This window comes from Anabas testudineus, chromosome 15 (assembly GCF_900324465.2).
Source record: "Anabas testudineus chromosome 15, fAnaTes1.2, whole genome shotgun sequence".
Classification (NCBI taxonomy): Eukaryota; Metazoa; Chordata; class Actinopteri; order Anabantiformes; family Anabantidae; genus Anabas; species Anabas testudineus.
In genome coordinates, this window is record NC_046624.1 from 2,793,989 (window position 1) to 2,808,652 (window position 14,664).

At 43.9% G+C, this 14,664-nt stretch overlaps 1 protein-coding gene across 1 annotated transcript in view; it reads left to right on the forward strand.

Moving 5' to 3' along the window:
• The first annotated feature begins 5,228 nt into the window (after window positions 1-5,228).
• Window positions 5,229-14,664, forward strand: part of b3gat2 (beta-1,3-glucuronyltransferase 2 (glucuronosyltransferase S)) — a 37,566-nt gene continuing 28,130 nt past the window's right edge. The window contains exon 1 of the mRNA XM_026355850.1: window positions 5,229-6,300. Coding sequence (XP_026211635.1) covers window positions 5,767-6,300 — 534 coding nt within the window. The 5' untranslated portion in view covers window positions 5,229-5,766. The remainder of the gene's footprint in view (window positions 6,301-14,664) is intronic.

The following is a 14,664-nucleotide window of genomic DNA, read 5'->3' on the forward strand; positions in this document are numbered from 1 at the left end:
AGAGAGGAAGTGAGACGGAACGGGAGGGGGGGAATAAGTTGAGCCACAAAAGGCGCAGGAAGGAGGAGGAGGAAAAAAAAAAACAGAGACAAAGAAAGAGAGAGAGGGAGGAGGAGGGGGGGGACTAATAAACAGGGATGCCGGTGAGAGAAAATCTTTATTGTGTGCCACAGTTATTCTTTTGGTGATTTGATTTTCGTAGCAGAGAATAAATTCAGTTCACTGCCAGCTCCTGCTCTTCTACCGGGAACACAGACGAGGCAATTTTACCCTTTATAGCCTTTCTCACATAGTCCAATATTCAGCTTTCAACCAAATGGTCAAATGTGTTCTTATAATCAGACATTTGACTATTTCACAGCCATAAATGGATCTTCTTGATGAGTTTTGACAAAATCTCCAGTGATTGAGTCCTTCAGATAAAAGGACAGAGAAATCGTCCTGAATTTCTTCAGTCAGTTGGTGTGTTTTTGGGCTGAGAGTGTAGATAGATAACGGGGCAACGTAGAGGGCCTTGCAAATACAAAAATAGACATGATCACAAAAACATGACCACTAAATGACCAGAAAGAGAAAAACCCACAAACCAGCCACAAAGCCATGCAAAAAGGCACCAATCAACCACAAAGACACTCAAAACGTCATGACAAAGGCAAATATTAACCAAGAGAAATAGCCATTGGAATACGCTCCAACAGCAGGTCGACAGAGATTTTGATGATGCTCAGATGATTGGAACTGTCCATGAAGCAGCGTGATATGTAGATTTGTATTTATACACTGTACTGTCAGCGATGGGAATGAATAATTCAGTCAAATACATTTCAGAAGCTTGTTTTTCTCTATTTAAGAGAACATCAGAAGTCTGGAGACTGACCACTTTAATATCAGACTTTCCGTTTTTTTTTTTTTTGTGTGTGCTGATGCCATCAAATGTCAAGCGGCACCACAGAATAAAGTTTCATGCCAGAGTCAAATGAACCAAGTCAGCCACCAATCTGCAGAAGTGCTGGACAGAAACTTATTTCTATGCTAATAATGGTGACAAATGTGCCCGGATCGGGTTGCCATTTTTGAACGGATTTGAATTGTCCCCCCCTGAATTGAATTGTACTGTGAATTATCATATAATTGCATTTTCAGCTGTGATTTATGTGCACACGGGGGCCCCGGTGTGCTCCAGTTGCTTGGTTGTGGCATTTCTGCAGCTGGTCTGACTCCAAACACTGCAGGATGTTTCTCCACCCGTAAACATCAATCTCTACCCCTGCCCCCACATCCTCCTCTTTCTGTCTGTTATTTTCTATTTACTTCATTTGTTCTCTCTCTCTTTTTCAACTTGTACTTGCTTTCATTGATTCTTTGTTTTTTTCCCCTGCCTGTGATCCTTTAACTTGCTGCTGTGGACGTTCCATCCTCCATCATCTGTCTCAGCAGCAATGGAAAAGGGAACAGTGAGGCAGCCTCTGGTCTCGGTTATCTGCGTCATTGTGTGGTAACCCGCTGCGTGTCCCTAGTTGCCCTCAATCACACAGGCTCCTGACATTTGGCATGATGTCACATAATGACAGAGCCATCTGGGTCAAATCAACAGCATCTCCAAATCCAACCTTATGCTGACGACAGGCAGCTCCAAGCCATACCTGTGTCAAGGTGAATGTGCTGGAAAACACATCCAGGTTGACGTTACTGGGTCCAGCTTGTTTACTGGTGATGCTTTTGAATAGCCACAAAACAGCGAGATGGACCAGAACCTGTAAGTAAATAAGCGAGAGTGAAAAATGGACTGGATTACCTGAAAATGAACTATGCTCCCCCCCCCCCTTTATACTGCATCTACTCCTATCAGGCTTTGACAAAGTGCTCAGGTAATGCTGAGCAGATTGGAGTTTAAGCTGTGCAAACATTTGTCAGAGTGGCTCTGGAGGGAGAAATAGAAAAACACTGGCTGATACAAGCCTCTGCAGTCTTTTCTCAGCACAAGGCAGAAGCACAAGTTTGCAAACTGGTGCACATAAACTGCACTAATCAATGTTTTCCTATTAAACCATGTCTGCCTGTGGAAAAGGACCAACTTCCCAACAAAGACCAAGATTCGCCTCTTCCAGCTGTGACCCTATCAAACATGCATCTTGCTCAAAGTGGATTTTAAACTCAAAACTTACAGATCAACGGCATCGCCAATGAAGCCATTAACATAAGAGGGTTTGACGGTAAACAACAAACCATCAGCGAAAAGGCGGACATGGTTCAGCCATGTGTGTAGAGTGGGCACAAAACGTCCAGTGGAGACACTGACTCACCCAGTGAAGAATAAAATGGACTGTGCCCAACAAAACACTAGGTAAGCAAGTGGAAGCGGACCTGAGTCAGTGACTTGACCTTAACCAGGCCAGGAGCAACGCCATGGACTGTAAAGACACGTGTCATGTGGCGAGTCCAAGATCCAGTGTCACCCACAGCAGTGTAGCCTTTACCTACTGGTGATCAACCCACCTCCAGACACCATCTACCTAAAGACGCAACTCCAGCAGTGGTCCTAAAGAAGAACAAAGGACATTATGCTGTAGGTTTATAGAGTAAGTATTGTAATTAGTGATTTGGGGTTATTACCAGTATATAAATAAAACTGAACTGACTAAACTTGTCCATGTAGTGAATATATATCTCTAAACAAACTAGGAGAAGGATATCAAATCAATCTTATAACCTTCTAAAAACTATGAGAATGAAGTAGAATATTGTTATTAAAGACAACGCCTCCTGTAATGTCACATCAGGGCTGGGTCTGTCGCAGGTCATAACATCTACATTTAGTCATTTGGCAGAAGCTTTTATCCAAAGCGCTGCCTTGGTAGATGTGCCAGTTATCCGCATCATGTGCACTAATGAACGCTTATACCTTTACGGATGCTGGCTTTTGAACTGCACCCTGACAACAAGCTGAAAGGCCCCTCTCCTCTCCAAAAAGGAATTCTACATGTTGACTTGTCAGACCACAGGACCCTTTTCCTTTTTGACGCTTCATTCTCTGAGCTCACTTTGAAACTGACCTGTCGGTCTTGTTGCCTTGTTGACTTTAAAGTACAGTAGTTTGTTTTTCCATAGTTAGACACAGCCAGGCACTCGCACACACACAGACTACACTACTATGAACAAAACAGCTTTGTGTAACGTGGAGACGAGCGAGTGAAAAGGCAGTTTGACGGGTGATTGACAGGTATGACAGTGTCACAGAAGGAAGGAGGGTGGGAGAGGATTTCTACAAAGATTGATGGATCAGGAAACGAGTCATGACCTGTCAGACATGATGAGCACAACCTTTGACAGCAGAGTTTAAAGGAGCTGTGCGTGTTTTTTTGTTTATTTGTTTGTTTGTTTTCAACAACACTGTCGATCAGTTTGGAGATGTGTTATCATGTTGGTCATACACAACACAATCCAACATTTACATTTCACAGAACAGAACCGCTTTGAAACCAATTATCTTGTCAAAATTCTCCATACAATTTAAAAAGCGCTGCGAGTTAGTAAGAAGACTCAAAGCAATTTTAATCACAATGATGTAATTGAAAATGACATTTCACTTGATGCATCATCTTAATTTCCAAATTGCTCGATGTGCGTGAACAGATGGGGGAACATGCAATCAAAGTTGATAAAGCATGACAATTTAATATTGGAATAAAGCCTATTACACCATTTGCCACCGTCGCATCAGTCTCTTAAAAGTGATTTATCACTGAGTAAGCCCGTTACTTGGTTTTTACCCAAATCACCAAGCACAAGATTGATTAAGGCTCCAAAAGTCATTTTGTTTGAGGACACTGTTACACCCAGTTGTTCCATAAAGTACCGCTGGTTTGTCCCGGCCTCTGTTCGCATCAGCATTCCTACGCTGCCATCTAATCCAAACAATCAAAGGTGCTTTTATCCTGAGAAATTATGAGCATGTTTGGCTGCAATTAGTTTGGTGTGAACCGACTCTATTAGTGCGGCTCAGTGATTTCTCTTCTCTTCCCTCCCGACAGTTCTCTTGATCCATGTTGTGTGCATAATTAACCATCAATGATTAGCTTCTCAGCTTAAGTGGAGAACACTGGTAAGCCAGGGAGCTCCCCGCACTTGTCTTTTCCAAGGATCTTTAAATGGATCCACAAAAGACCAGCGACCCCTCTTTGATCCGTCCAGATTAAGCCTGTCTGTCTGAGAGGTCAGTCGCTGAGGGTGATCATGACAGAAGAGATGAGGGCCTGTGTATGGGCAGGACTTGTCTATATGATGGTGTTTGTCTTTCAAGATGGACACCAATAGACAAAAAGCAAAGAAAAAACAAAACAAACCCTGACCATTCACCTTGACGTTAGCAAATAAATGTAAAATTACAATATTTCCCTCTGTTGTGTAGTAAAATCAAAGTATGAAGTAGAAATTGTACTTAATTACAGTACTTAGTTACTTTCCATCACAATTTAACTCATCTGTTAGTAAAGATGTTGGGTACAGAAGAAACCAGCTGTAGTGTCTGAAGCTCACTGCTCAGATTCTACATTTTCTCTTTGTCCACGTGTGAATTGAAGCCATTCTGTTGATACAGCATCTAGATTTTCCATTTTGACCTTGTGCAAGTCTAATTGTCCTATGAGACCCACAGGTACTCTTTTAGGAAACACAACACTGAGCCATTTAGAGCTAAAGGAATCACAGTTGCTATCAAATAATAGCAAATTAAAAAATAAAAAAAAAGCCTTGGAACCCAAAACATATTCATATTTTCTAGCTGCCATTTAATAGAAACAACCTGTTTCTTTAAAGAGTTAATCCAACACATTCAAATTGGATTCATTTGAATTCTTTAATTCTTTGGTTTGTACATTTACTGAGGTTTAAATGATGGCCAATGATTTGAAAAGCTTGTTTCTGATACATAACTGACACGGTCTGAGGAAACATGTAGGTGGAGGGGGTGAAAAATGAAATGGGACCCTGGAGGTATCCGTGTCCCGGGAGTCCTCATGTCAAGTCCTCCAGTTTGTTTTATTTATTAGTTTATTCGTGACAAATGCGGTATGTGAAGCACAGGCTACCATCTCTCTCTCAATCAGCTGGTTTATTCTCAGCGGACACTGATGCCAGCAGCACAGCAAGCCCTTTCTCTCCCTCTCTCTCACACACACACACTCTCTTCTCTCTCTCCCTCCCTCCCCAGCCTCTCTCCTCTATCCCGTCTCCCCTCCTCTGCTCTGCACCTGCTCCTCCCCTCCTGCCTTATTATCCTCAGACTCGGAGCTGCGCTCCGTCCTCTCTCCAAGTGATGCTCTTCGGCGGCGCACATCGGTGGCTCCTCACCGCCGGCCGGCTGCAGGGGGGCCGCTGCGCTTTGGTTTTCTCCTCTGGAAACGCGCACTGAAGGACGGCTGAACATGGGGATTTAACGCGGCTCGTAGGTTCAGTAAGCTTGGAGGAGGGAAGGACGACGAAGAAGCACTCAAGTCCCATCCGAGAGGAGAGAGGCAGGAAGAGGAGGAGGAGGAGGAGGAGGGGGGGACTCCGTGGAAACGGTCCCGCCGGGACGGGGGGGGACGCAGCGGAAGGTTTTGTGCTTCACATAGTTTGAATTGGACTCGAGGTGCTGTTTGCTGCTGTTTGTCTCTGCAGAACAACATCACGGGATTGAAACCACTGCTGGAGTTGCTGCCGGTCGGCGCCTCTCTGTTTGTGATGGAGTGAGTGAACGACAGGGCGCAGCGTAACTTCAGCCTCGCCATGAAATCAGTGTTTTTCAGCCGCTTCTTCATCCTGCTGCCCTGGGTCCTCATCGTCATCATCATGATTGATATCGACAGTAAAAGGACGATCAGGGCTCCGGCAGCCGGCCGGTCCTCCAGGGCGCAGCGGGCGGCCCGGACCGGCGCACCCGGAGCCGGTGGCACCCAGAACCAGTCCGCCCTGCCGGTCATCTACGCCATCACTCCGACTTACACCCGTCCGGTGCAGAAAGCGGAGCTCACCCGGCTGTCCCACGCCTTCCGCCAGGTGCCCCGCTTCCACTGGATCGTAGTGGAGGACTCCACGGCGCGCACGGAGCTGGTGGCGCGCTTCCTGGCCCGGTGCGGCGTGCCGTACACGCACCTGCACGTGTTCACTCCCCGCAGGTTCAAGCGCGTCGGGATGCCACGCGCCACGGAGCAGAGGAATGCGGCTCTCGCGTGGCTCCGGCTGCACCGGAGCAGGCGGGACGCAGGGGTGGTTTTCTTCGCGGATGACGACAACACGTACAGCCTGGAGCTGTTCGGAGAGGTAAGGAACGCGCTGTGGTGGAAGAAGTACTCAGAACCTGCAAAGGATAAAGTAAAAACCACTCTGGAGCTCCATGACCTCTGATAACACACTGTGCACATCACCAGCAACATGCATCTGTAAAGCAGAAAGAGAAGAGTCAGGTTAAAAAGCAAAACCCTCACACCTCAGGTGGCAGCACGTTGGTATTATACAACACATTATCTGTAAACTGCTTTTTTATTGATTGCTGCATTTTAATAAATCTATTTTCTAATTGAAATCAATTTCTAAGTGAGCAGGTTAAGAAACATTCACACTACACATGGATTTGTTAGGTAAAAGGCAGTAACAGATGTTACCGGTCATCAGGCTTCCCAGTATCTGGATCCAGAGCTGTCTTCAAGGACAGAATGCAAAGGGAAGAGAGTGTTGTGAGCAAAGAACAGAGCTAAAGCTTCTTATGACACTTAAGCAGCACAAGCAGAACAACAGCCGAATACTGTCTTCCTGTTGGATAACGTTGACAGGCTTTGCCCTCGACCAGCTTTGGTTCCTCTCTCAAGGTTTATTCTGACAAAGCAGGTGCAAAAAAAGACTTTTTAATACACGGTGTAAAAAAAACAAGTTGTGCACCTTTTATTAGAGATGGAGAAACTGCATGAGTGGAAATCTTTTGGAAGAATGGCGCTCCATCCCTCCAGTACAGACTTGTAGAGCCAATGCCAAGGTGCATTCTTCCAAAGGATGTTCTCCTCCGGCGTTTTGTTGGTGGCGGTGGAGAGTTTCACATGCTGGTCCAAACAGTAATCTATGAAACTCTAAGCCCGCTGCTGAATCCTTCTATCATGACACATTCAATAATGCAATCAAACGTGAAACATCGCTGCTAGAATTTGGCATTGAACTCGTTTAACACAGTAAAGTACTGTATTTCTGGAACATTATATATTCTGTAAAGCTCTGTTGAAAACAGTCCATGAACTGTATTTAAACAGAGCATCATCTAAAAGTTCTTGGCAGCAATAGTAACACGTGCTTTGATGTTTTCTGCTTGAATGTACAGTAGATATTGGAGTTCAACACATTAAAACAGCTAAATCAACTCATATTTCCACATAGTTCATTAAACACAGTACATTTATTCACAACATCAGGTAAAAATGTTTATTTATTCTATTTATTACTGTATTTGTAGTCATGGAAAATCCTTCCAAAAGAATTCCAACCTTGAAATTCACTTGTTCTTCATGTTGACGGGGTCCCATCAACCCTGCTAAACACCTGGAGGAAGATGCCTGAGACCTTGTAGTGAGAACAGCTCCTTTCAGGGGCTGCTGTTAAACCAATGTATTGTAGCAGTGCAACTGGTGAAACTGCAGTGACACTTGGTGCTGTAGTAAAAGACTGTGTTCACAGGGAGAGTGGGAGTGGAGCGAATGCTCAAATGACTGAGAGAAAAAAAACAGATGACGAGTAAGACGGAGTAGTAAGTGACAGGAGGAGAGAGGCGAGAGATAGACGGTTGGTGTGCTGGAGGAGGTTTTGGTGCAGCGGGGTTGACACTTCAACACTTGTCTACTGATCCACGTGCCAGCGTGTAATTAATAAGAAGGATTGTTCTTATTGTTCTTGTCCAGCCTGAAAGTCTCCCAACAGATACAGTAAATACTGATATAAACGTATCGACCAGCTGTCGTGTACGAATCTGAGCTGGACTGGATGTGACACGGAATAATCCGCCAGTGTCGCCCCCCCCCCCTTTGCTGGCAAACCGATACCTCTGTGTAACTCAAGTCTAACGTCTGACAGCGCGAGTACGCCACTACACTGTTGTCCTCCTTTGTGCTCCAGACGTCAGGTAATGAAGAAAGATGTGCCAGTAGTGGCAGCAGCAGCGGCAACAAAACAATCCTTTCACTCTTAGAAATGCACAAACACTCGGAGAGAATGCCTCTCTGATTGCTGATTGCTCGCTCTGATTACTGCCATTCAAAGAGAGCTGGCCCCAAATCTGAAATAGCTGTAATTTGCTCCCAATGAAATAAAATGTTCAGACTGCAAAAACATTTTGTATAAATTAGCTGAGAACTCTTGCAGGGAATAATATAGCAGCTAAAAAAACTGAAGCAGTAGCGTTTATTTGGTTGTAAGCTCGACTTTAGTGTGATACAGTGATAAATAAAAACGCCGGAGCGCGTTGAGATTTTTGATGATGAGCACTTCCAACAGTTTGAGCAGTTTAATGGGCCTTTGCAGCATAACAAGCCTGCATGTTCAGTTCAATTATTATTACTATTATTATTTTTAAAGGAAAAGCAATCTCCAGTTACATCTGGAGAAACAGCAAGATAAGCCGAGGAGCTGTGCAGACGTTTTTTTCTCGTGCCACGTGACAACGCTCTCTAAGAGGAGTCAGGTTAAAAGATAAAGAACTATAAGATTTTAAGATGCAACTGTTCATCTGAGAATCAACGAGCTAGTTAAAGTCTTTATTTAGCTTGTTTTGTCTAGTTCTCATGCAAAAACACTTTAACATTGTTACTAATCAGTCAAACTGAAATTACAGTTGCCCCAGAATCTGGTCAAGAAGGACCAAATGTATAGCAAAGGAAAATCTTCACCGTGATCCAGGTTAAAGAACTCTAGCGTACATGCTGATCTTCAATTGCATTTCCCTTTGTTTCCATCCCTGAGTGCAGCTCTTGACTAGAAATCCTCAGTATAGTGAACCCAGTGCTGTGGAGCCGAGTCGACTCTGACGCAGACTCTCAGCGTTAGGTTCCGCGCCTGTGGCACAGTGTAAAGAGCATCTGTTGGATTTGTTGATAGCACACTGTCTTCTCTCTGTCTTCTTGCCTATTTCATTACCCAGCTCCTCTGTGCAGGTAATAGCCTGTCATAGAGAGATAATAGGCTGTCATACGGCAGTAATAACCTGCAGGAACTGTCTGCAGGCTTTAGACTGATGGCAGGAGCTGTGTTTAGAGTGGGTGGCAGCTTCATGTTAGAAACCCTTATATCATTTCAGGAGGAAAAATGATTGAGGCAACATTTAAGAAACTAAAATAATGTTTTACCACCGCCCTCCGTAATAGTTCTTATAGTAATCCATTGTGAGTTCTTCATGCATGTCTAGAAATGACTTTGTGAAAATAGCTATTAAAGGGTAGGTTTGGATTTTGTAAAGCCCATTTTAGTACAATCCTTGTATGTACACAGGGCAAGAGCTATGGTTCCCTTTAGTGGTCACCATGTAATGCCTTTGTCAACACAAAATCCAAGTCGAATCTAAGTTCGAGGTGTTCGGCACACAACGTTTGTGACACACAGACTCTCGCCGTTCTTTGATTCTGGCCGTTCTGACCAGACATTATAAACACAGTCAATTTAGACATAAAGGATCTGTGTAACTTGAACATCTGTCTGTGGAGATTCTGCTTCACTAAGCACAGCAGGAGGAAAAAATAGACTTGGAGCTTTAAACGCACCGCCCTACAGTAGTGATGTGGAGCACTCAGATCCCTAGTACACAATTACTACAGTTACACTCATAAATGTAAGAAAATAGACAACACCCCCTGACTGCAGCTCAGCGAATCAGTGTTAGTTAAAACACGGATGTGAAATATTGACGTGACAACACATGTTTCATCGTTGAATTCCTCCCAGTAGAGATAATCATGCACGTTCTACTCTTTAATCTGGAGAAAGCTACAGTATAGGAATTATCTAACTGACATAATGTGTGTATTTATATGAGCACAGGTAGGCTCTTTACTACAGTAGTAGCAGGTGGGGGAGTTACATCCATGTTGATGCTCAAGTACTTTTACTTTAGCTTCGGACTAGAGCAGAGTAATGAGCAAAATGTGTTACAACTACCCCCCCACGCTCACCCCCACCCCGTTCTCCCTCATGAAAAAACATTGGTACAGAACAAATGTTTAACAAGCCTCCCTGCATTCACTTTACTCTCTAAAAGCAGTCTGAAGGAGAAGTCAGGTGGAAAGGCATTTAGCTTTAAGAGTTAGGGAGAGTATTCTCCATTTCCACACATTAGTCAGGTCTCACATTGGCATGGTTTATTATGCATGCGACACGTTCCAGCTGAGTCGTCTCCAAGCAGTCAATGGAGTGTCAGAAAATGCAGCACTGCTCATTTAAAGCCCCCGTGCAATTCTGCCTGGATTGACCCACAACACACACACACACACACACACACACACGTACACACACACCCACCTTCCTGTTGGTTTCTGCAAGTGCTGCAATCACAGGGCTCTTCCTCGAGGCCATATTAAAGGACAGATTCACATTTTTTTAACGTCTTAAAACAACAATCCCTGTCGTCGTTCCTCCTGTTACATACAGACAGTTAAAAAATACGTATAAAATTAAAGTAAACGTGTTGGTTGTAATATCATTTAAACAGTGCAGCTGTTACTGGGTAATTATTATGTAATTGGTGGGCTGTAATGAACTTGGTTACTCAGCAAACCTTTAATAAACCTGTGTAATGTTGTCAGATTACTCTTGAAACATGCTCGATGTAAGAATATTCACTGATAAGTCTGTTACCGGGACCCTCACCAGTGGAATAGCCCCTTCAGTCACCGCCGTATGACATGCAATCAGGAAAATTAAGCTGCCCCCCCCACCTCCTTCCCTTCATTCCTGAAAAGCTGACTCTGGGGATGGAGGGTTTTTTTCAGCTGACAGTAGCACGGCAGAGCTGTTTGATTCAGCTGCAGCAGCCTGTCAGCCAGGAAAGACTTTCGTCAGACCTTTTTTGAATAATTGTACTCCCCCGGCCCCGAGAGTTGTGCAGCAGTCGCAGCGACTATTTTAGGGAGCAGGTACTGTGGCAAATGCTCTGTGCTGAAGTGTGAGTCAGGGACACGTCTCCCGAATGGTGCTCTGCTGGGTCTACTGTTCATTTATTTGTCCTGATGAGGTGTGATGGCTTCTTAGATTGTGTAGCAGTGCTGGACATTTACTGTGATGCTGAAACGAACTAAGATGTGTTTCATTTCAAACTTTGAGAAAGCTGCGCTTATATTTAATTTGACTTTTTAATCATACTTTCACAGTGTTAATACGTCTTACAGTCTTACGGTATGTTATCATAATGGAGAGCCAGCTGATATTGAAAATTGTCTGACAGACATTCAATTATTAGTGGAAATTGTCCAAAGACACACACACGTTACTGCTAAGAACATATTTGATCAAGTGTCCAGGCAGCAGACTGCAGGCCTGCAGAGGATTGTGGCGAGATGGGGGGGGGCGGCACAAAGAGAATCTGGTGGGATAAAGGAACCAGAGCAAAATGGAAAATTCAATTTCCTCAAACCCCTATGAGCAATTATCATAATTACATAGTGTAGTGGGAGAAGTGAGGGGTGTGGAGGGAGCGTGCTCGCGTGTGTGTGTGTGTGGGAGGGTGGGGGTGAAATGTCAGGGAAGCGAAGCAGAAAGGAGACGAACCTCGCTTAGAGAAATCGTGTGCGGAGGGGGTCGGTTTAGAGGATAAGGATGGGGCAGAGAGCGAGGGAAAGGTTGGAGGCTTTTAAGGGCCAATGTAAATGTAAAAGAGGTGTTCTGCACCAGCTCTCCGCTTATTTCCACTGCTTTTCTTTACCTGAATTGTCAGTTTGACCAGACCCTCTCTCTCTCTCTGTGCTCTCGACTCCCTCCTCAAACTCCCCTTTTTCTCTTGTTCACCGCTGTGTCGAAGTGGCTGTGATAAATGTATGTTAAACCCAAACTGATTCGGATTCAGCCTGTTTGATTAAAACAAAACTGATACCAGACTTTTCCATTTAAAGCCCCTGTGCCAAACATTTGAATTACAGTTTGGTAAAATGTAGTTTTAAATGCTTAAACGTTTATTTTATTTAGTTTCAGATATGTAAGCCATACTCAACTCTGACTTGTATATTTTACAAAGGTAGTAAATTAGTTTTAACTTGAACATAGAGGAGAAGAAGGTGTTGACAGGTGACACACCCCATACAGTCATGTATTATTATGTTTAACCAGACACCAGTCTTACTACAAATCTGACTTCATCCAGTTATTCCTTCCTGCTGCACAGCTGCACACTGTAGAGGTGTGAGTGCTGTTTCTCCTCCAGCTTCTCATCACCCACCTGTTGCTGCAGGAAACTAAATCTAGAAACATTCCCTACGCAAGGAGGTCTGTGAACAATGGTGAAAAGAAAAACCAAAAGAAACTGCATGTGCTTACGTACAAAGATTAAAAGTGTGTCCATACTGCATAGTAACTAATGGCATGAAGTAGTAGTACCAGCTGCAGTCAATTTGGCTGATGTACCGTGAACTGCAGTTACATTTGCCATGTGATGTAGCAGCACAGCAACAATCATGAAGTTTATAATTAAGAGTTTTTGTCAAAGCTGGCGCTGCTGTCTTTACATAAAGGATCCGCATTTTAAGCACACAAACAGAACTGTAAGATCAGGTACCGCGCCTTCAGGAAGCTGCCCACGGTCTGCGCACTAGGCTGTCGTTTGACTGGAAGCTTAATTGCTAGATTTCTGTGCATGTACGTGGGGAGCCGGTTAGTGTATCCTGTCACTTTGCACAGCTGTTGCACCTGCTGCCAGTTCTTACGCTAAGCTGAGTTAGCACATTCTGACTTCAGCTCAGTATATGTCCTAAAGTGCTGACTATTGCTGCTTAGGTGTGAGAGAAACCACCTATCTTGAGCCTTTATCACTGCTTTGTGATTTAGGACCACTTGATTTTTCCAATATTTATTGTGGTTTTTGTGCACAGTTCTATTATACATATACTCTAGTGTATGTACATTGACAGCAAGCTCCAGAAGACTCACTATTACATTAAACTACATGTGTAGGTTTGTGGATATGCTCATGCACACACCTTGCACCTTCGTCTCTTTAATATTTCTTTTCTCCACATAAACCCGTGCAGCATTCAACCTGCGCACATATCATGCACCATTGCATCACGGTCTCATAGCTCATACCCGGCCCCTCTCTCTAATTTGATTCATTCATTTTCTCCCAGCTCATTTCTTTCTCCTCCCTTTCTCCGATTGCCTCTGCCATGCATATTAATAACACACAGATAAAAATACGCTTGATTAAAATCGCACTCGGCCCAGCCACCCGAGCACTCGTCCCGGTACGCAAACAGCACAATGACGGCTTTTTCTCCGGGGCAGGAGGCAGGAAACGAGAACATCCATAATGGATTTCATATACTTCATCATTAAGAGTCTCTTTTGTGAGTACACACAATTCACTTCTCACCTATTTGTTTGCAGGGGAGGAAGACAGACTTGATTACCCGACTGAGCCGCAGCGTGCCCGAACAGAGGGTGCTGGCTGCGAGTCAAATGAAATGTGATTCCTCTCAGCACTGTATTTTTCACCCCCAAGCTTTTCTTTTGTTTACTTGTAAATAGCACGCATTTACTGAGTGAGCTGCTGCTGCTGTAATTTGTCAGGACTTACAGGTTGCTTACAGCACTCGGCTGCATCTGAACTTGTGTTTCATGTGTGGCAAAGATGGATGATTTGTTATCTCAGTGCAGTGTCTGCCCTCTGGTGAAGATATCCATATTGATAATGAGACAAGAGCTTTCTTAATGCATGATAGTGTCCGCTGGTGGCTCCCAACTACAGCATGTAGCCTGATGGGATGTACGCTGTAGAACAAAGGCCTTCTCAGTTCCATCAGAGAGCCAAAGAGGTTGTGGAGAGTCAGAGCAGAGGTTGTGCTAAGATCAGGTCTTCATGTAAGTGTGATGTGGCAACTGTCTACGTAGTAGGAGAGGGATGAGTAGAGCTTTGCGGGAAAATCTACCTGCTGGTTAAGCCTAGTTTAAGATGCCAAGCAGGATGGACACCTATACAATAAGCTAATGAATTAATTTCCTGTGTCATATTTAAACTCCAAATTAATTTATGCTTGTCTTGACTTACAGATGGGAAGAAAATAGTTAGAAAGAAAAACCCACATTGGTCACTCCAGAATGCAGTGATGATCTTAATATTTCATTGTACCCTGCACAAATACAAGATTCACTGTGCCATTTGCAGCAAAGCAGCCCCAGAACATATCCAAGCCTCCACCATAATTTAAAGTAGAGTTTTTTTTAAAAGGTATGCTTCATTTTTGCGTTTGTAAACAGAAGTTACAAGTAGGTACAAAGCAAGCAAAATAATCTAAGCCAAGGTGAAGAAGTGTTCTGGGAAGAGCTGTTTCAGTTTCATGGGGTAGAGCGGCAAGTTTTTTATTTTTAACTAAATATTTTAAGTGCAGAGAAATATTTGAGTATGTTTCAGCATGTTTTTAAAAATTGAGGGTGAGGCATGCAGAGGTGGTTAAG